Source organism: Cibotium barometz, chromosome 36 (assembly GCF_041138505.1).
Source record: "Cibotium barometz isolate CiBa-2024 chromosome 36, ASM4113850v1, whole genome shotgun sequence".
Lineage (NCBI taxonomy): Eukaryota > Viridiplantae > Streptophyta > Polypodiopsida > Cyatheales > Cibotiaceae > Cibotium > Cibotium barometz.
The window spans coordinates 7,277,117-7,298,421 of NC_141081.1; the positions used below are offsets into that span (position 1 = coordinate 7,277,117).

General features: G+C 43.8%; 1 protein-coding gene and 1 pseudogene across 3 annotated transcripts; one reads left to right on the forward strand and one right to left on the reverse strand.

Moving 5' to 3' along the window:
• Positions 1–2,479: 2,479 nt before the first annotated feature.
• LOC147617449 (mediator of RNA polymerase II transcription subunit 32-like) lies at positions 2,480–3,111 on the reverse strand (annotated as a pseudogene).
• A 13,628-nt stretch (positions 3,112–16,739) lies between these two features.
• LOC147617450 (uncharacterized) lies at positions 16,740–20,581 on the forward strand. 3 transcript variants are annotated; one of them, XR_015262230.1, is made up of 4 exons: positions 16,740–17,522; positions 17,638–19,072; positions 19,182–19,301; positions 19,430–20,581. XR_015262230.1 is itself a non-coding variant. In XM_086775715.1 (3 exons), exons 1-2 carry the CDS (start codon positions 17,062–17,064, stop codon positions 17,735–17,737), a joined length of 549 nt encoding a protein of 182 aa, XP_086631841.1. In that variant the 5' UTR covers positions 16,740–17,061; the 3' UTR covers positions 17,738–19,301; positions 19,430–20,581. The 3 variants fall into 3 exon arrangements, 1 of the variants encoding a protein (XP_086631841.1); XR_015262229.1 differs by having other exon boundaries at positions 17,638–19,301; XM_086775715.1 differs by having other exon boundaries at positions 16,740–17,510; positions 17,638–19,301.
• Positions 20,582–21,305: the final 724 nt, after the last annotated feature.

Below are 21,305 nucleotides of genomic sequence, written 5' to 3' on the forward strand. Positions count from 1 at the left end.
GGCAGAGAGAGAGTTTGGGCTCATGTTAGGCGCAGAGTCACAGAGCAGATGTGCTATAGTCTATGTGCGCCCCTGCAGGGGAAGGAGTTCTATAAGGCCCTATGCGACTTGCCTCAAGGGCGCTGCCCAGGCAAGGATGGACTCACTGTGACCTTTTATATGCATTTCTGGTCTTTGTTGGAGACCCACTTGACTGAGGCTTTCCAGGAGATCCTGGAGTCCGACAGCATGCCTACCAGCTTATCAGCAAGGCTGATTCATTTGATCCCCAAAGTGGGGGGGGACAGAGAGCAGTTACGGCATTGGCGCCCTATCACTCTGCTTGGGACAGCTTCCAATGCCCTATCACTCTGCTTGGGACAGCTTATAAGATCTTGGCGAAAGCACTTGGACACCGTCTACAGCAGCTTTTGCCAGATCTTATACATGACACTCAGATTGGTTTTGTCAAGGGTCGTAGCATCCTTGACAACATCTTCACTTTCTGGGAGGCTACAGCTCTAGCGAGAAGCCAAGGTGATCAGCTAGCAGTGGTATTCCTAGACTCTGAGAAAGCCTATGACAGGGTGGATTGGGCTTTCTTAGAGGGCACTCTTGAGAGGATGGGCTTCCCTTTGCTGACACTGGTGCTTACTTAGATGGCACTCTTGAGAACTTGCAGCAGTTCCAAGAGATGATTGAGATCTTTTGTGATGCTTCTGGCGCCCTGATCAACTAGCACAAGTCTTGCAGTTTTTGGGTGGGACAGGGCACTCACCCACCTTGGCTACCCAGCACAGACTTCAGAGCAGCAGCTTGGTCTTCTCCTCTTGGGCATTCGAAGGAAGCTTCAGTACTGGAGCTTTGCCCGTCTCTCTCGGGCAGGCAGAGTAGTGGTCACTAACCAGGTGCTATTGGCCACGATGTGGTACATTACCTCCTGTTGGCTATTCTCGTGTTCTTGTATCAACCAGATTCAGCGGCTCATCAAGAACTATCTTTGGTCAGGGAGGGATGGGAGCCCTGCTCGGGCGAAGGTGGCTTGGGATGTTTCGACATTACCGCCAGCACAGGGCCGCCTTGGCTTGATTGATCCGACTGCTCAGAGCATAGCCCTGCTGGGCAAGTTTGTGGTCAGAGGTCTTCATCCAGGGAGCGAGCCCTGGAAAGAGCTGCTGATACAGCACATCAGCATGCTACAGCCTAGGCTGGGCGGACCTTGGCATCTACATGCGCGACGGCTATTGACTGACACAAGGCCAAAAGGTCTCCCGAGAGGCCAGGAGGACCGTTTCATCTGCAGTATCTGGAGAGCATGGGAGCGTATCTTGCCCGGATTGCATCAGAGGGAGCCCCAGTCTCTTGATGAGTGGCTATGGCAGCCTTTGATATGGAACTCTAGATTCCGGACTGAGGCTGGCCACATGCTTGGAGTGCGCCCCCACGTGGCCTAGGGGGCCATGGACTCCGGACCTGCTAGGACACGTGGATCTTGGCTCCAGCTTCAGTCACTGGATGAGATTCCTCAGAGACGTTTGACGTAGGGTATCCGCAAAGCTCGCAGCATGATAGAGGATATTTCGATGGTCACGGAGGGCTGCTCCCTCCTGCTTGAGGAGACTATAGGCGCCTGGAGAGGCCACTTCTCGCGACTCGGCTTTCTCATAGGTGTCACTTGGTGCTCCATAGAGGAGGAGCTGACTTTTTTCGATCCTCAGGAGGATGGTTGTCTGCAGCGCATCTCCCCACCACCGGTGGAGTGGCTGGAGCTTACTACATAAAGAGAGGTGTGAGAATAAGATGACAAATGCGAGCATAAGATGAGAACAGAGACACACACACGCACGCGTTTACACACACACACCCAAGAATAAGATGAGAAAGCCAGATTTAGAACCAGCAACATAAGGTGACTACCATAATTGAAATTACATGGATTTTACTTCAGTGCAAAACTTTATTTTCTACATGCTTGGATAGTAACCACATTCACTGATTATAACTAAGGTCTTTTTCTCTCATAACAGCTAAGATGAGCCATAATTGAAATTACATGGATTTTACTTCAGTGCAAAACTTTATTTTCTACATGCTTGGATAGTAACCACATTCACTGATTATAACTAAGGTCTTTTTCTCTCATAACAGCTAAGATGAGCCATTCCCCACCATCATGCAGCTTCGTAAAGAATTTTCAATTACCACTAAAAACAGTCATTCACATAATGTATTATCATCATGTCAGGAGAGTGTACTTGTTTGGTTGTTATGCCCTGTTTCAGGGCATCATGTGCTAATGCAGATACTGAATAAATACGTCAGATTCCATACAAAAGTGTTTGGCTTGGGTTACACTAATAGTGGGCTGATCCCAAGTCCTTTATGCAGCTTCCACGCTCTGGAAAGCCAAGCTCATTCACACACATAACCGCACTGAGCTTCAAAGTTGGGGTTACATATCTAACACCCAAGCATTGTCGCAAGAAATCATCACTGCATATGCTGAGAGAAATGTTTACAGACAACCTATCACAGCTAAGACAACCTACGGACGTATCGCTGTAATCATAAATTGCGTACAAATAGAGCTTACTTAGCTTAAACCACCCAAGGAACAAAGTAAAATGATGGGGAGTACCTTTAATAGCCACACACACACATCCGTTGTGCAGCGAGTTCACTGAAATGCAAGTTATTGTGCTCCATCCTCATTAGGACGAGCTTCAATAGTGGGGGTTGTCGTACATGAAGACATTTGACTTGGACTTACCCCCGACGCAGATGATCCATGCTGCAGCTCGATCACAAGCCAGCGTACCGCTTTGCTCATTTGCTCAAGGCGTACGGCGCTTAGTGGAGGAAGCCCTGGCCTTCCATCATTCCCTGTCCTTGCCCTGTTGCCTCATCCACTAAGCACTCAGAACCAATTCGTTGCCGTATGGACTCTATGAACTCTTGCGCTTCATCACAAGCCACCTGAAAAAGTTGCAAGTTTTGAAGAAAGCTCTGTAATGCAGCATCACTCTGCGGTGTGCGTAGCCCATCTGACGCCTCTTTTGCCTCCAGAACTGATGCAGCGGAGCTCAAAAGAACTGTGTAGGCGTTTTGTAAAGATTGTACAAGTTGTTCCATTACATAAACAGCCTTACAGAGCACACTCTTACATGGAGTGCCTGCACATGCACACACACAAGTATGATCCGTAGTCCAACACAGCTAGCACTCTCTCTCCATCCCTTAAAACCAAGAGAAGCCTCATATGCAGATTATGTAATTTGAAATGGAGTCTGAGCAGCATTATGTATCACAAGTAGTTTTGGGCATTTTCCCACTATAATTCCCAGTTTGCAGACTATGACAACATCATGAGCTTCTGCAGGCGAGGTGGAGCATACCTAGCTAGGTGTGGTGGGGGGCTGGGGGCTGCCGATCCCGGGAAAGGGGGGAGGGGGGAGTGTGCGGCAGCCCCCTGCCCCTCACTGTACCTAGCTAGGTATGCGGAGCCTAGTCTGCAGAAGCTCATGATGTAGGGAAACATAAGGGAAAAGGGGGCCTCTTTCCCACAAAGGAAAATGCCCAAAACTTCTTATGTGTGTAGATGCCTTGTTTAGTATGAGTTCAAAGGGAGATACCACTTCCTTTTCAAAAAGGGTTTGTACCTCTCATTAGGAGATGCCTAGGACTTTTCCTCGGTACTTGCATTGATAGAGCTAGCATAAGCCAAAGCAAGACAAAAAGAAGAGAGAACACAGAACTGATGCTCAAGAGAGAATGACTAACACTCAAAGATTGAATGGCAATGCAGCGAGGTGGCTCCATGAGTGAGGGACGCACGAAAGGCACCAGCAAGTGATGTGACGAGGGAGGGCTAGGCCCAACAAGATGCTTCCCTACCTCATACAGGACTTGAAAAAGTCGGCAACAACCAATGTTGCCAAACCAACCAATGTTGCGTGGTTTGGCAGAAGAACAAACTCACAGAATAAATATCTACGTAAGAGGTAATTAGCCATACCACATATCCTATACTTACCCTGCTCAATCTAAATTTCCATGGTGTACTTCCGTTGAAAAAAGAAAATACATTGTGTTTGGCAGTTTGCCATATCTCATGGTCGAAGAAAAAATAAAGAAGCCCAAGGTCTGTCATCTCAAACTCCTGCTCCAAGGCAAACAAGAACTCAACATAGGTGCTTGTGCAAATAAGGTCATCAACATATACCACTACTACGACACAAAAGCCCCTCACAACAAGAACATAGAGGTTAAAATCTGCATAAGAGTGCCAACAGCCAAATCAAACAAAGAGCCCAATTCACTGATACCACTTGAGGCCATATGAAGCTTTCTTCAACCAATACATAATGCTTGCATAGCATGCCGCCACGCATTGTATCACAAAGCCTAATTCCCCGAAGCAAGCTCAAGAGGACTATGCACAATCTCAACTTTAGTGTAGAACTTTGAGCAACGAATTGGTTTTGCTTTATCTGTCCGCCTTCTTCATGCATACCAGAGACTCCTTCCGTCTCTATCTCCCGCATTCCGTGACTTCCCCACAGAGCCTGTAGCAGTCCTAGCATAGCCTCAGCTTTGCTACGCAGTGTTCAAGAATGCATATAATTCAGCAGTACAGGTTAAGTGACCTTCGGGCCACTGTTCTCCCACTGTCTACTTGCAGGGTTCATCTCTTTCTTACATTGCACAGCTCCGCACCCATCACAATTGAGCACATTGATTGTTTTTGTGTGTTCTTTCTGGGTGGGGATATATTTCATGCGCTCCCCCTTGTCGTGTAGCGGGGGAGTGCACGAAACACTTTCCAGCTCAGCATTAGCATTTACACCGGAAGAGTAGCCGCAGAGCTTATCAACTTGCAGTAGAGACGCAGAAGGCCTCTGTAACAGACAGACCATCTTCTGCTGATCAAAAGCTGCATCAAGGGCTTTCCATGTCGATTACAGTGGACCCAGAACACACCCTCCACGGAACAACTAATGAAGAATTTATGCTCGTTCACATTAATGCGCTGCAAGAGAAAATTAGTAAGTAATCAAGCTGATTAATTCATAAAGCTCATCGCATGGAAGCTTACTTAATCAGCCGCTTTCGATCGAGGCATGATCATGAGAAGCTTGCAGCTAGTGGGCGCAAGTGTCGGCAGAGCTTTACTTAGCAATATGTATCATGACATGCATGCTAATGCAAAAGGCTTTGTACATTATTAGTTCCACTCTTACTAACATTATCAAAGGGGTGCTTTGGACATTGATTGAGCTCAACTAGATTGCAGCCAATTTTAATTAGTCTTGAGTACATATATGGCTTGACATTTGAGGAGCTTGATTAAGCTGCATTTAATATCATCACAACCGTTGATTGTAATTACCTCTTTTATCATCACAACCGTTGATTGTAATTACCTCTTTTATCATTTCAAGCTTACAATATCATCACAACCGTTGATTGTAATTACCTCTTTTATCATTTCAAGCTTACCAATTTTAGCTACTGTAGATTAGGTTTTTTTTTAAAGAATTTCTTCACAAAAGGATGTGATAGTCCAATATAAACTTTTGATGTGTGAGACCCAAACTAAGTCATTGTTTAATAGTGTGAAATGAATCATGCTTGTTTGTTTGCCTACTGTGCAATTTTATGTAAAGTACTTCGTAGTGATCAAAGTGTTAAAGCTTGTAGGATATGGTGACTACTTAAAGATATCTATAAGGGTGACATCTAAGTTGTTTGAGAATATGTCTACCTTAACCAAGGAAATATCAATGAAACATTGTCTATACATAGCTCTTTTTTATTATACTCAATTGGATAAATTGTTAAAGACTTACTCTAGCACACATTGAAGTAGCCCATTCTTTGAGGAAAGTTTTCGTAAGTTATCGATGTGCATTTCAAGCAAATGCAACTAAGTAAGATTGCTATCAAAGTAACATTCCTTTAAGACTCTGCGCTTTATGTGATGAAAGAAGGTTATATAGAAAAAAAGTTGCTCAAAATTGTGAGTGTCTTTCTAAGCATAAGAAAACAACTTTGAGATATATTTTTAACCAGATAATTTCCTTCTCAATGATCCTAATGTCATCTAAAAATACAATAATGAAATCATCTAAGTAATCATGATATACATTGTTCAGGAGACACTTTCAATGCTATACATGGTTCAAAAAAATTCATATCCATTAAAAGGAAGCTACTTGAAAAAAAAGCACTAGCATAAGCATAATGAAGAACAAAATTAAGCCCAAGTGTTTCATGTCACTAGCTACAATGATCACTCTGCATCCCCATCCAAAGCTTTGGCATCTAAAGTTGCTTGCATGGAGCATTTTTTGGTAGCTGCGGGCCGTGGAAAAGGAAGAGCACTATTTTTTGTATATGCTTTTCTCCCAAGAGGATGCTCAATGAATGGTCTTGCTCGTTGTATAGAATTTCCAAAACCATCTTGTACAATCTGAAAATTCTCAGCAGGATGCAATGCTCCATGCTCGTCCCTTGCTTACACCTCTTGCATTTGAAGCAATAACCTTTGCATTAAGGCATCAAAATGTGCTTGTAAGCTTGGTTTTCCTTCCACCATGTGTACAATGCGCTCATAGCAATCTGTCGCATTAGGCTTCTTCGCATTTGGCTCTTGAGTACCTTGTTGAGAATGGTCTACATTCTCAATGCTATGAGTCTCCTCCATGACAGAAATACAATTTGAGCCAATACATGTGTCATGGCCATTGTCATACAACTCCAAACACTTACCAATGATAGTATTTAAATTAAAACCCTTTAGTAGCATGACCTTTACTTGGTGCTTACACATATTGCCCTTCATTGCCCATCCACAATTACAACAACCCCAATCACAATCGGCATTATACACAATGTAATGGATCTTGTCATACAACTCCAAACACTTACCAATGATAGTATTTAAATTAAAACCCTTTAGTAGCATGACCTTTACTTGGTGCTTACACATATTGCCCTTCATTGCCCATCCACAATTACAACAACCCCAATCACAATCGGCATTATACACAATGTAATGGATCTTGGCGCCCGAGGATTGACTTTTTACCTTTGCCATAACCCGTGTGCCTTTATTAAAAAATAGTACATCTCCATCTGGGATGCTCTGAGCTCTTTCTAGTGAATGCTCAATCAATCTTTTTATGGCTTTATTTATGACAAAGCCACCCTTCTTTGCCGCATCTATATACCAAAAATACGACAAACATGCCGTCATAAGTTTATGCAAAAACCAATCAATTCTACGTCCCCATATGTACTTCTTGCCACATAAGAAACGAGACTTTAAAGTAGCATGATATGACTCGATAGCTCCATTTGTATCTTGATTTGCATGCGGAAGCATCCTCAAGCTTCTTGCCCACATCTCTACAAAAAGATAAGGCCCAGGTGAGTACTAATGCATAAAAAGTACATTAGGTTCCAATGATGTATTAAAGCTTCAATTAAACTTTTAACTTCTTAAGCTTAGAAGGTTGAACTTACCAACTTTTGAAACCCAATAAGTACGGAAATATTCAATAAAGGCCTACTCATGTGAAAAGTTGGCCAAGAACTCCAATACACACTCTTTTATATTATCTATGGCAATTGCCTCCGAAGCTCCCCCTTGGACACGCATGTTCATGATTGCACCTAGGCATCTAAACATGATAGCTCTAACTTTCCAATCTTGTACCTTCTTCACTAAGTGCTTCAACCAACTTCGACGAACGTGCCATAAACATAAATAAATTGGTATGTTGAATACCACCCTATTTTCAAGATTGCAATAAATTAGAAATAAAAGTTTAGCTAGTTTAACAAAGAGAAAGAGATAATACTTTGTGAGCAATAATGTGGGCATGCACATGATTTACCTGATGACATTTATCTCGGCAGTTGCATCATCAACAAGAAAGGCATTTGGATCCCATGATTTGTTGTAGTCAAGTATTTTATTGCGAAGACTTGTAAGCCATTGGACAATAGTGTCCGTATCAGAGCTTGATGTTATGATCCACGCAACTGGGACTCCATTTTGATAGTTATCAAATACTAGCATAGCGTAGAGTTGGAACTAAACAAAAAAAATTCAATGAGATAGAATCTTAACATTTCTACATATAAAGTAGCATAAAAAAAGTACATATATACTACATGCGCACCTTGTAAAAGTTTGTTCCAAACGTTGAATCCATTGATATGACCCCATTGTTGCCATGTGTGTTGAGCTTCTCAAGTTGCCAATGTGTTTGAATACCTAGCACAAATGGCTTATTGTTTGTAGCATCCATCTCCGCATAGTGGAAGACATCTTGAGAGTGTTGTTGTGTCCACATGCGAACACTTTGGGCATCACTAGAATGTAGCTCATGAGTACTACTTGCATGCTTTCTTGCAATATTTAAGATGTCTCTAAGTGATAGGAAATCATCTCGTGATAATGTATAGCTAGGATTGTTTACTTTTTTTTTGTGAACAACTTGAACATGTGCCTCATGCACTTGCATTGGAGTGTAACGTTTGCAAAGCATTTCAAAGACCCATGATTTTATTTCCAAAGAGAGCCATGGTGCAAAGGATAGGTTGTGGCCCAAAGTTGCCTTGATGCCTTCTTTGTGACAAAGCTCATCATTCTCATCAACATGATGCATTTGAATATAGCGAATGTAAGCTACATCTTCTAATAGATACAATCTTTTTACAAAGAAATGACATTGACAACCACACATGCGAGTGCCTTTTACACAACTTGGACGGCTTCCTTTCCCTGTCTTTGGTGTCTTTTCATTGCGAGGAACCATGATCTCCTTTCCACGCATATCTTTAGGACCATAAGCACACCAAAACAAAGTCTCCTCTAAGTAGCTATCAAGAGTTGGTTGCTTTAAGCTACCCTTTTCATGCCTTCGCACGAATTGCCGCCTAAAATTTGTTTCTGCATCTGTAAGAGACTCTTCTCCTTTTAAAAAATCTGTTAAGCGATCCCAGTGAAAATAGGCTACCCGAACATATCCATATATAGACTTTTCACACTTTTTATCGGTCCATTGTAGATGATTAGCATTGAAAGGACCCAGCGGTGGATATTGAAGGTGGATCCTAGTGTCCATTCTACACACACACATACCAGAAATCCTAGTAAAAACCTTAGAATTTTTTAACACATAAATGAAAAGCATGATCAGTTTGACCCTCAGGGTTCATTGTGCAAAATAAACATTTCTCATTCCTTTAAACAACGCCACTGCTTAAGGCGAAACGATCAGCTATAGGCCTTTGGGAGTGGACGAAAATAAACAATAAAATGCATTATTTTGACGCAGTAAACCATAGATTGTGAACAATAAGTAAAATAATAATCGGGCTCGCAAAAAATAAATTTGTGACTCACGTTTTCTCTTTGTTGTTCAGATGGGTCGCAGATCTGCTGCTGCTGATGATGAAGATGAAGGAAGGTGCTACGCTGGTCACACTGGGCTGCTGCTGTGTGCAGGGTAGAGCGTCGGCTGGATGTAGTGGGCCGAAAACGCGGCTGCTACTGTAGTAGTAGCATGCGCAGGAGGTATAGCGTGCCTTCTTCTTCACCCCGTCCCCTTCCAGCAGCCCTTGCCGAAGATAAGCAGAAAGCCAGCGCCGAGGGCCAAGAAAATACGCCCATTCAAGAGCAAGCGTTTGCTTCTAAACAGACTGCAGAAATCAAAGAATATGGCCAGGTCGTTGAGCTGGCAACGAGTAAATGCTAATGCTGAGCTGATTAAGTAAGCTTCCATGCGATGAGCTTTATGAATTAATCAGCTTGATTACTTACTAATTTTCTCTTGCAGCGCATTAATGTGAACGAGCATAAATTCTTCATTAGTTGTTCCGTGGAGGGTGTGTTCTGGGTCCACTGTAATCGACATGGAAAGCCCTTGATGCAGCTTTTGATCAGCAGAAGATGGTCTGTCTGTCAGAGGCCTTCTGCGTCTCTACTGCAAGTTGATAAGCTCTGCGGCTACTCTTCGAGTGTAAATGCTAATGCTGAGCTGGAAAGTGTTTCGTGCACTCCCCCGCTACACGACAAGGGGGAGCGCATGAAATATATCCCCACCCGTTCTTTCTAGATTGTTTTTCCGCAAGTGGGCACATTATTGGTGAGTAATAAGCAGTACCAGTAGCGTGTGCGTAACATTGGTATCGGAGCATATTGATTAAATTTGGATCCTCTGACTGCCCCTACCACACACTTGTAATTGTTCATCAATCAAAAGCCACCTCACCCTTACTACAATGTGCATCGATCAAAAGCCACCTCACCCTTACTACAATGTGCATCGAGTGCGCTCCTGTCCTCATTGCTTCACCCAAAGGGCTCAACTTTGATTCATTAAGTCGAGCATTGGGACCAAGCACGAAGCTGAGCTTGGTTGAAGTCGACCTTGGGACATCTTTGTTTGGAGTTTCTTTCATCTTCCGCATTCAACAATAGAACATTTTTTCTTTCTCCTTTAGCCTTCTACACTAGTTTCCCTCGGGACTTGAGCAAATCATGGCCACCATAGAGGCATCCAATAAAGCATTAGAAGCACACATTGCAGCTCAATTTGGCGCCTTCCAAGAGCAAATTGGTACCAACCAGTCACAAGCACAAGAACAAATGCGTACCGTCCAGTCACAAGTACAAGAACAAATGGGTAATATACAATTATAGTGTGATGCCTTGAATTCTCCATTGGAGTTCTTATCTACCACCTAGGTAGCATAATCGCCAAACGTATTTTGGTCCCTTTTTCAACATGAAACGTTTTGGTGAAACATTGAAACACCTAATGTTTCAGTGATACACATACATACAACATACATACACATACACACGAAATATCGAAATGTTTCACCCATGGGAAGGTGCATATTGAAACACCACACCAAAATGCCTACATACATACATACATATATGTACACACACAAATATATACACATATAAATACACTTACATACATCATACACACACATGTATGTATGTATGTATGCTTGCATGTATGCATAAACCCCGTTTCGACATGAAACGTTTCGGGGGCTGAAACGTTTTGAGGTTATGCTACACGTGGGTCATGACACAGCAACAACAACAGGTGACAATCCTACATGAGAGCATTCTAGCACAATGTTTAGGGAATCGGGAACCACAAAGTTCAAACCCCACCCCTAAACAAGCCGTTGTTGTCTCCTTTAGTAAAGGGGGATGAGGCCCACTCCAATGAAGAGGAAGACGACAGGAGTTCGTACCATACAACAATAGAACCGAACCAGATGCAACAAATGCTAGAGCAGTTTCAAAAGGCATGGCACCAAGAGCATTGCCAAGAGATCTCGGAGCTCCGACAACCATTAAGACGCCAAGCACTTCCAATACTAGTACTATAGTTCAACCCTTTTTCGCAACTCCCCTAACTTTACCAAGTATGACAATAAGTGCAAACATGATATAGTCAATCGGTTCATCCATCAATTCGCAGCTCACTTCCGTTAGCCAAGATTAAAGACCCATAGGACAAGGTTCTCTCGATGACCCCTCATCTCACAGGGGAGGCAATGCCATGGTGGCAGCATTGGACCGAGCAACATACAAACCCCTCCACACATATGACAAAGTACGATTGGGACACATTCGTCTCAGCAACGATTCCTCACTCCACAATACCTCACGAGGATGACTTCACCGAACTCAAGCAGAAAGGGATGCTAGTTCTGAGCTACTCCAACTAAATTCTAACCTTAGCTTAGCAGATAGGAGCTATGGAGAAGGAGAAGCTTAGGACCATCACTTGAGGTTTGTGACTCAATCAAATATGCCATCAGAAACCTCAACCCGAAGACATATGAGAGGATGCATTAGCATTGGCACAAAATAGGGAGCTGGAGCTTAATGGCGATATGCCAAATCAAGCAATAGAGTGGAACTTCCTTGCAGCAACATAATGGGGAAGACCACAACAGCATCAGCAGCAACAAGAAGATTGGGAAGCTAAGCAATACCAGCAAACCTGAGATGACTCTCGATGGAAAAGAAAAGGCGAGGATCATAGGTGGCTTTCTATCCAGAGTAGAAGGCCTATATGGCCAAACAAAGATGCTTTCAATGCCATGTCAAAGGCCATCGGAAGCAGGACCGCACGAACTGGAAGGGACAGCAGCACGCGTCAACTTCCTTGGTCGCAACAACCACCTTAGCAATTCCAGCCACAAGCATCGTGGTACATTTGGTACCTAATCTTCTTGACAACCCTAGCTGTACTCAAAGACAAGCAAAACGGCGTCCCCACAACCTTAGGGTTATTGGGCACCCATAGCTTTGCAAAGGGCCACAAATATATCACTCCCTTCGACACCGAAAGCACAAAAGATCTCGTCTCCACAACCAGCTGCCAAGTTGGAGGGTAGCATGCAGCCTTTTGTGTTGGATGTTAATGGGTTCACACTTGGCATCCACAAGCTAATCACGGAAAAGGCAGGAAACGTGCAGTTTTCAGTTCAACAAGCAGCATTTGAGCGAGATTTTCTTGTCACTCCCCTCAGAGGGTGTGACATGATCCTTGGGAACCCATGGTTGCTACACATGTGCCATTCTTAGATAGCAAGATGGCCACATTCATCACAAAAGGTATGCCTACCCTAGTCACCGTCACTTGTGATCAAAGTCTTCTGGGTTTCCCACTCATCTCGCATCTCCAAGGAAAGCAAGCCATCGGTAAGGGAGCCAAAGTGGCATTAATGTATGTTCGGGCCTCGTCAAAGCATTCCACATCTTCGAATAGCTGATAGATTGGTTTCATTCATGGATCCGAAACCATAGCAGATCAGCCCCACAGCAGGAACCTCGGATGAAGGCACTCATGACAGATATCAACACATGATGCTAACAGATGGCCTTTTTTGAAACTTCCACTATCTCGACCGGAAGACTATCGGATTGAGCTCATTCCTGGCACAGCACCACCTAGCCAATTTTCATTTCGCTTATCTAAAGCATTGGAAGGGGAATCGAAAACACAGCTCGCAAACCTACTTCCGGCCTGATTCATCCATCCATCGTCATCACCATTCACGACACCTATCCTCTTTGTCATGAAGAAGGACAAGCCAGCCCAATTGTGTATTGGTTACAGAGCATTAAACAAGCTAACAGTCAAGAACAAGTTCCCAATGCCTCGTATTGAGTACATTCAAGAGCAAATGGATGGCGTGAATTTTTTCACCAAGATCGACTTGAAGAGTGGCTACCACTAGGTTGGTTTGGATTTTGAGGCCGACATTCCAAAAGAGGCTTTCAAAACCAACCGAGGTCACTATGCATTCGTGGTGATCCCCTTTGGCCTGATAGGCACTCTAGGGACATTCAATAAAACAATGTCCCCTGCTTTCGCAATGCTTAATGGAAAGTGTGTTTTTATCTTCCTAGAAAATATCTGGGTCTTCTCAGTAACATATGAGGAGCATTTCTTGGATGTGGAGAAGGCCTTCCAAATTTTGTAGGCCATAGTTGTGATGGTACAAAAGTACGATATGGTACGATTGATACACCATACGGTGTAATTATAGTACTTTATAAGTTATATCGTATTGTACGATAAATATGGTGTGTTTTAAAAAAAATACTTAGAATACACTTAGACTTGGTTGACATAGATAGGGAATTTAAGAGGCTTAAGAGCTTGGAAACAATGAAGGGAGAGCATAGTTGTCATGGTATGAAAGTATGATACGATACGATAGGGTGCCCTGACTGTACGAATGCTGTCATGCGCTACACTTCAACAATTCTACACCAACGCCAAAAAGAGTACCTTTGGGGTACAGGAGGTTTCCTAACTCGATTTCATTATCAACGATAATGACATTAGGTTGGAACCTGAAAAGATCCAAGCCATTTTGGATTGGGCCTCAACCTTTCCTTTGGCTCATCATCATTATTAGCTAGCACTCTAAGACTAGCCAGCTCTATTTCAATATGATTCCCCAAAATGCACAATAGATCCGCTCTTTTGTGGGTCTTTAATCAAGTCTACGAGACAGACACATGCATAACTTCTCTGACATAGTAGCGCCAGCTACGAACTTGCTTAAAGGATGCAAGACCAGGCAACAAAAGTAATAATGGCAAGAAAGTCTCTTGAAGCTTTCTATGCTCCCCAAAAATTGGCATATAAGTCACCAGTTTTCAAGTTTGCCTCTTTGGCCCAAGTTGTGGAAGGACGTCTACAACTATGTGCAGAAATGCCAAGTCTGTGTCAGAAAGTGAAGAGTTCCCATTAGCAACTTCTTCAACCACTACTGATTCCAAATGGTCTTTTTCAAGACATTTTGATGGATTTTGTTGAACCCCTTCCAACAACCCATCCCATTAGAAATACCATGTGCTTCACCATTGTGGACCGGTTCAACAAATCTGTCATGTTGCTACCATGGAAGCACACCTTTTCGACAAAAGAGATCTCTCACCTCTTGACTTTGGTATCCTATCGCTAGGTTACCCAAGGCCATAACCTCAGATGGGGACACCAAGTTTACCTCATAGTTTTCTTGGTCATTGTTTGATAATTTTGGCACCAAATTGCACTTTTGAGTGAATTCCATCCACATACACATATGAAAACTCAGATCTACAATCAATTGGCTTTTAATGTTCTTAAAGCCTACTGTAATGATCCACAGAATTGGTGGGAATCACAACTACCAATTGTCCAAGCAATTCTCAATGATACTTTTTCATTAGTATCAGCAAGACACCATAAGAAGCTGCTTTTGGGAAGCGATTCTCAATATTGACAAGAATTATTTCACCCTTTCTTGAGGCTAACCGTGTGGTTGAGTCTTATAAAGAAATTATTGAGTTAATAAGACATACCAAAGCACAAGAGGCCTATACTCATCAGGCCAACAAGCATCACAACAAGGAAGTATAGTATAAAGCAAGGGATTGGGTATAACTCCGAATAATGAAGCAAATATTGAAAAAGTGGACAAGAGATACCCCAAGTTATCCTTTTGCAACTTAGGACATTTTCCCATTATCAAGCCACTTGATGAAGTCTCCATGCAGTTATGTCACGTGCTTAGTGTGCCACGTGAACATTTTACATCTACATCCAGAGCCAGGTAAGTGTCTAGAGCCTCTTGAAGGACGTGCATGCTCGGAGAAGTCCATTAGCTTAGGAGTCAGTCAGTCAGAACCCTCTTGCATAAATGGTTTGTACGTGGTGTTTGACGGGTGTTGTTACACTTCGGTGGACATCCAGCAACACTTGCATATAGACTAGGATAGGACCAAGTCATGTTTCAGATCCCGCATCAATCAGGTAACTGAGGAGGTTATAGTAGAGCAGCCCAATCATGTGCATTTTAGGTGCACATAACAGAGCAAATAATTAGTCATCTTCCTTTCTCTTGAGAGGATACACCCACATTTTTTGTGAGTAGTCATCTATAAAAGTGACAAAATAGCTAGCACCACCCAAAGATAATGTAGGTATAGGCCCACACATATCACTATGTAACAGTGAAAGAGGCTCACTTTTACAAGTACTACCCTTTTTGTGTAGTGATCGAGTCTGTTTACCGTAAAGACAATGTTCACACACATCAAAATCAAAAAAGTTGAAGCCATGAACATTACAAAAACGAGAGCATATTTCCATTCCCTTTTTAGACATATGTCCTAACTGGCGATGCCACAAAGAAACACTTGGCTGCTCGGTTACATAGATTACATGGTTTTTAACATTGGAAATATCTGGCAGATAAAGTGTGCCACTTTGACCCATGGGCTATAACAAGGGAACCTTGGTGATTTTCCATGCATGATCACCAAATGAAGAATGATAGCCACCATCATCCAATTGCCCTATGCTAATCTTGGTGAATTTGGGGACATGCCTCACATTCCCAAGTGTGAAAGATGAGCCATTCTCAAATTTCAGTTGCACATCACCAATGCCGATGATCTCACATGCATAGTCATTTCCAAGCTGAACATTACCCTGTGAGATGCATCATATGTGCTGAACCACTCCCTATTTGGAGTAACATGAAATGATGCCCGTGAATCTAAAATCCAATCATGCTAGGCATAGCGATCTACGGCAACCAAATTAGCCCTCTCTCTCTTTTGTGCCTCATCCCCTTGGCCCAAGCTAGCCATTCTTTGCTCTCCATCAAAGCCTCCTTCTGCTGTCCATTCTCAGCCCAATCCTCAGCCCCATCTCTGCCCATTTCAGCCCCATCTTGTGGCTCATTCCGGCGGTACATCGGTTGTGTTTTGTGCCCATCATCCTCTTCATCCTAGGCTGCATTTTCTGCAAAGAAATTCCAGCCTGTTTTCAGCCCATACATCCTCACATCCGGCGCGTCAAATTAGCCCCAAACATCCCCTTTCGGAGGCCATCCATCGCCCACATCGAGGTACATCATTGGCTACATCAAATCAGCCCTGAAGGTATATCTATCTTTGAGTTACTGGTGCGGAGCATCGACTTGTGTCAAGTCTAGGGTTTGCATATGAGTTAATTCACTTGTACAATCGTTTAAGCAATACAAAGCAAATACCACATCGGCAGCGGTGTGGGGGGCCCTTGAGAGGGTTACTTGGGACCCCATTAACGTGTCGTCTCATTCTCTCTCCTATTCTCTCTCTATCTCTAAGGTCTTTTGTTAATTGCTTAACATCAACACCATCCACCACATTAACGCAAGGGCAAAAGGATTGCGAAGTGTGATTGCATAGATCCATACCTAAACACGAATTCCGTTGCCATCTCACATTGGTATCAAAGCTTTGATTGCAATTGCACGGCTAAATTTTTTCTTCTGGATTGAGTTGTGTTTCAGCAAAACTTCCCCAGGGGCACTCCTCCAACTCAAGGAAAAAGCAGGTCTGCCATTGCAGTAGCACAGTGCGCCTTGAGCGTAGGAGAAAGCAGGCACTGTTAATGCAAGGTTGCAGTCGCGGTGCACCTGCGAGGGCGTAGATAGTGCCTTCTTGGTGCGAAGGCTGTCTCACTCTCTTTTCACATTCCTTGCATGGTGGTAACCCGTAGCGGTATGGATACTTCGGAGCACACCTCAGGTGAAACCTCTCCTATTTCTAACCCTATTTCTACCTCTTCACCCAATCCCATGGATGCTGTGGTCAAAATGATGATGGACATGATGATGCGCCAAGAAGAGGCGCGTCGAGAAGAGTGTCAGGAGGCGGCTGAAAGGGAAGAAAGAAGGCTGATTATGGAGCAAGAAAGGTTAGCAATGGAGGCTAAAAAGGAGGCAAAGCGCTTAGAGGCCATGCCGGTAGCGCGCCAAGAGGAATCCCTCGCTATGTGCAATTTGCTTGCTCTCCTTTCCGATCGCCCCGGACTGTCATCGGGGACTGTCATCGGAGCACGACTACGAGAAGTTAGCCACTACCATCACGGCGGCCACGGCCAAAGCATCAGCAAGTTCATCATCTCCTATGCCGGAGAAGGTTTCGTTCAGTAAGTATGATGGTAAGATGGATGCTTTAACTATTTATTCTTGGTTTCATCAATTTACCGCATACTTTGCCATAACTCCAAAGACAGATACTCAGAAAGTTTTTCTTGTCATGTTGCATCTCACTAGGGATGCCATCACATGGAAAGAAGAGTGGGTGGATAAGAAGTTGGTTGCCCATAATGCAACCTATGCTGATTATCTCGACGTTCCCCCTCTTACCTACTAGTGGGAGGAGTTCCAACGAGATTTAAAGGCTCGTTTCTTGCCCCCATGTTATTTGAAGAATCTGAAGGATGAGTATAGGGCTTTAGCCCAGAATTGAAAATCTGTAATGTCCTATGCTAAACATGTTTCCCAGCTTGGGGGACAGTTACGTAAATCTGATAAAGACAGGTTGGAGACATTTTTGTTTGGCTTGGATCCCACAATCAAGTACGATGTGGAAGCCGACGATCCTCCTACTTTTGACGAGGCGGTCCGCTTGGCCCAACTTCAGGAGCTCAAGCACAACGAAGGTAAGCCAAAGTCGGTAAGTACATTTTCCTCCACCAATGATGCATCTAAGTCTTCTAGTGGGATTGGTAATGCTAATAAGCAAATCCCAAAATCTACCCCATCTCCTTCCTCTTCTCAATCTCTGTCCACCTCTAATGCTAAGAACGCTGGTAAGCCAGATTGCACAGGGCATTATAGGGGGGCAATTAACAAAAGAGGAACAGGCCATGTATGCTAAAGAACAAAGGTGTTTTCGTTGCCATCGTATAGGTCACAAGAAAAAGGACTGCCCTACAAAAGACTCAAAGCCTGCTGCTTCATCTTCTAGCTCAACCACTCAGGTGAATTCCTTGAGTTTGGTGGAACTTGAAGATAAGCAAGAGGGGACCTTTGAGGATGAAGAGTTAATTAAATATTATGGACATGTCAATGGTCAAAGAGTCCTAGTGTTGTTTGATCCTGGTAGTACACAGGACGATGTTAGTCAAGCTTTGGTACAGCGTGCTTGTCTTCAGGTTACCCCTATTCCCACCTTTCCGGTGCAATGGTTTTCTGAAGGCATGGCCGTTGCGGTCTCCCAAGCATGTGACAATGTCAAGTTGGCCATTCAACAAGCACAATTCACATGCCATTTTGTCATCTCTAATCTTGTTGGATGTGATGTTATTTTGGACATTAAGTGGTTCCGCAGGTACAAGCCTATCATTGATTGGGATAAGCTCATGCTTCTCATCAATCATGAGGTCCCACAACCTGTCCTCATTCGTGGAGAGGTTGGCATTCCATCAATTCCTCTCATTTCTTATGTCCACGCAAAGAGGGAGCTCCGCCGTGAACAAGCGCAAGCAGTAATCATTTACGTCAACCCTACTTCCAGCAAACGGGGGAATCCCGCACAGGTATAGTGAGTTGTTTGCCAAATTTAACCATTTGTTTCTCCAGGACGATCTTCCCCCTTCACTACCGCCCGAACGACCAGAGGACCATGTCATTGATCTGGTGGATGGTGCTCAACCCGTAAGTAAGTTTCCTTACCGGCATGAAGAGGAGTTGGAACGCCAACTAGGTGAGTTGTTGGATCGGGGGTTTATACGTCCCAGTGTAAGTCCTTTTGCTGCTCCTATTCTCTTTGTTCATAAGAAAGATGACTCATTGCAGTCCTGTGTGGATCACAGGGCCCTCAACCAGATGACGATCAAGAACAGGTTCCCAAACCCCGCATCAAATACATTTTGGAGCATCTGAATGGGACAAAGGCATTTTCAAAGATCGATCTGAAGAGTGGTTACCATTAGGTAAGAATCACCAAACGCGACATCTACATGAGAATCATGAAGCAACGTTTCAAGCAAGTTGGTAAGAAATGTCTGAAGTTAGGACTATGCATAATGTGTTTCATGTTTCTTGGCTTAAATTGTTTCAGGGTGAACCTCCAAGGAGTATTCCAGACGAGGACCGGCCTGATATCGTAGAGGTAGCAGAAATTATGGAACCGGAGCAGATTCTCTTACATCAATTTAAGCACGAAGCAAAAAAGTAGAAAAGACAATACCTTCTCAAATTTAAGGATTGGGGTACACATGAAGCTACATGGGTGGATGAGGAGTTGTTCTCGGATTATCTACATCTGCTAGCCTCATACAAGGAGGCCATGCAGCTCGGCACCAGTGCCTCACCTTAAGCAGGAGGGCATGTCACGTGCATACGGGCTCGGTGTGCCACATGGACATTTTACACCTACATCCAGAGCCAGGTAAGTGTCTAGAGCCTAGGGGATATTGTACAGGCAATTTTATGAGCCTCTTGAAGGACCTGCATGCCCGGACAAGTCCATTAGCTTAGGAGTCAGTCACTTAGAACCCTCTTGCATAAATGGTTTGTACGTGGTGTTTGACTGGTGTTGTTACACTTCGGTGGGCATCCGGCAACACTAGCATATAGACTAGGATAGGACCAAGTCATGTTTCAGATCTCGCGTCAATCAGGTAATCGAGGAGGGTATAGCAGAGCAGACAAATCATGCGCATTTCAGGTGCACATAACAGAGCAAATAATTAATAAAATTGATAGTTTTCAAGGTCGGCAAAAACCTAGAATTGCGCGGCCAACTTTCAGAGCATATTATACACATATACATATATATACATATATACACACACACACACACACACACACACACACACACACACATACACACACACCTATATATAGCAGCCCATCTCCCCCTCTCTCTCTTGCTGGCGTTTCTCTCTCTGCTGCCCACTTCCTGCACAGCCATACCGTATCCCATCTCTCTCTCTCTCTTGTGCCTCATCCCCTTGGCCCAAGCTAGCCATTCTTTGCTCTCCACCCATCAAAGCCTCCTTCTGCTGTCCATTCTCAGCCCCATCTTGTGGCTCATTCCGGCGGTACATCGGCTGCGTTTTGTGCGCATCATCCTCTTCATCCTAGGCTGCATTTTCTGCAGAGAAATTCCAGCCTGTTTTCAGCCCATACATCCTCACATCCGGCACATCAAATCAGCCCCGAACATCCCCTTTCAGAGGCCATCCATCGCCCACATGGAGGTACATCATTGGCTACATCAAATCAGCCCTGAAGGTATATCTATCTTTGAGTTACCGGCACGGAGCATCGACTTGTGTCAAGTCTAGGGTTTGCATGTGAGTTAATTCTCTTGTACAATCGTTTAAGCAATACAAAGCAAATACCACATCGGCAACGGTGTGGGGGGCCCTTGAGAGGGTTAGTTGGGACCCCATTGATGTGTCATCTCATTCTCTCTCCTATTCTCTCTCTATCCTTAAGGTCTCTTGTTAATTGCTTAACATCAACACCATCCACCACATTAACACAAGGGCAAAAGGATTGTGAAGTGTGTAGATCCATACCTAAACACGAGCCATCTCACAAGTTAAGACTACCAACCTCATAGACAATACACAATGGTTTTCATGTCTCATGGTTAAAGCCATCTATTGGCCCACCCTTGGAGGAGGTACCCTAAGAACAACAGTCAGATGATTTGAACGACCCAAAAATCGTGGAGCCAGAGCAAACTTTGATTCACCGACAAAAGCACAGTTTGGAAGGTGGCAGAGGCAATACCTATTTCAAGATTGTGGCACACATGAAATAGTTTGGCTAGAACATGAATTCTTTCTAGAGTATCCACATTTGTTGGCGGACTACATGGACACCATGCGCCTACCGCCAATTTAAACAATTGAAAATGTCACGTGCACCACTTCTCAACACACGGTGACATGCTGGAACAAGTCCACTCATGTGCACATCGT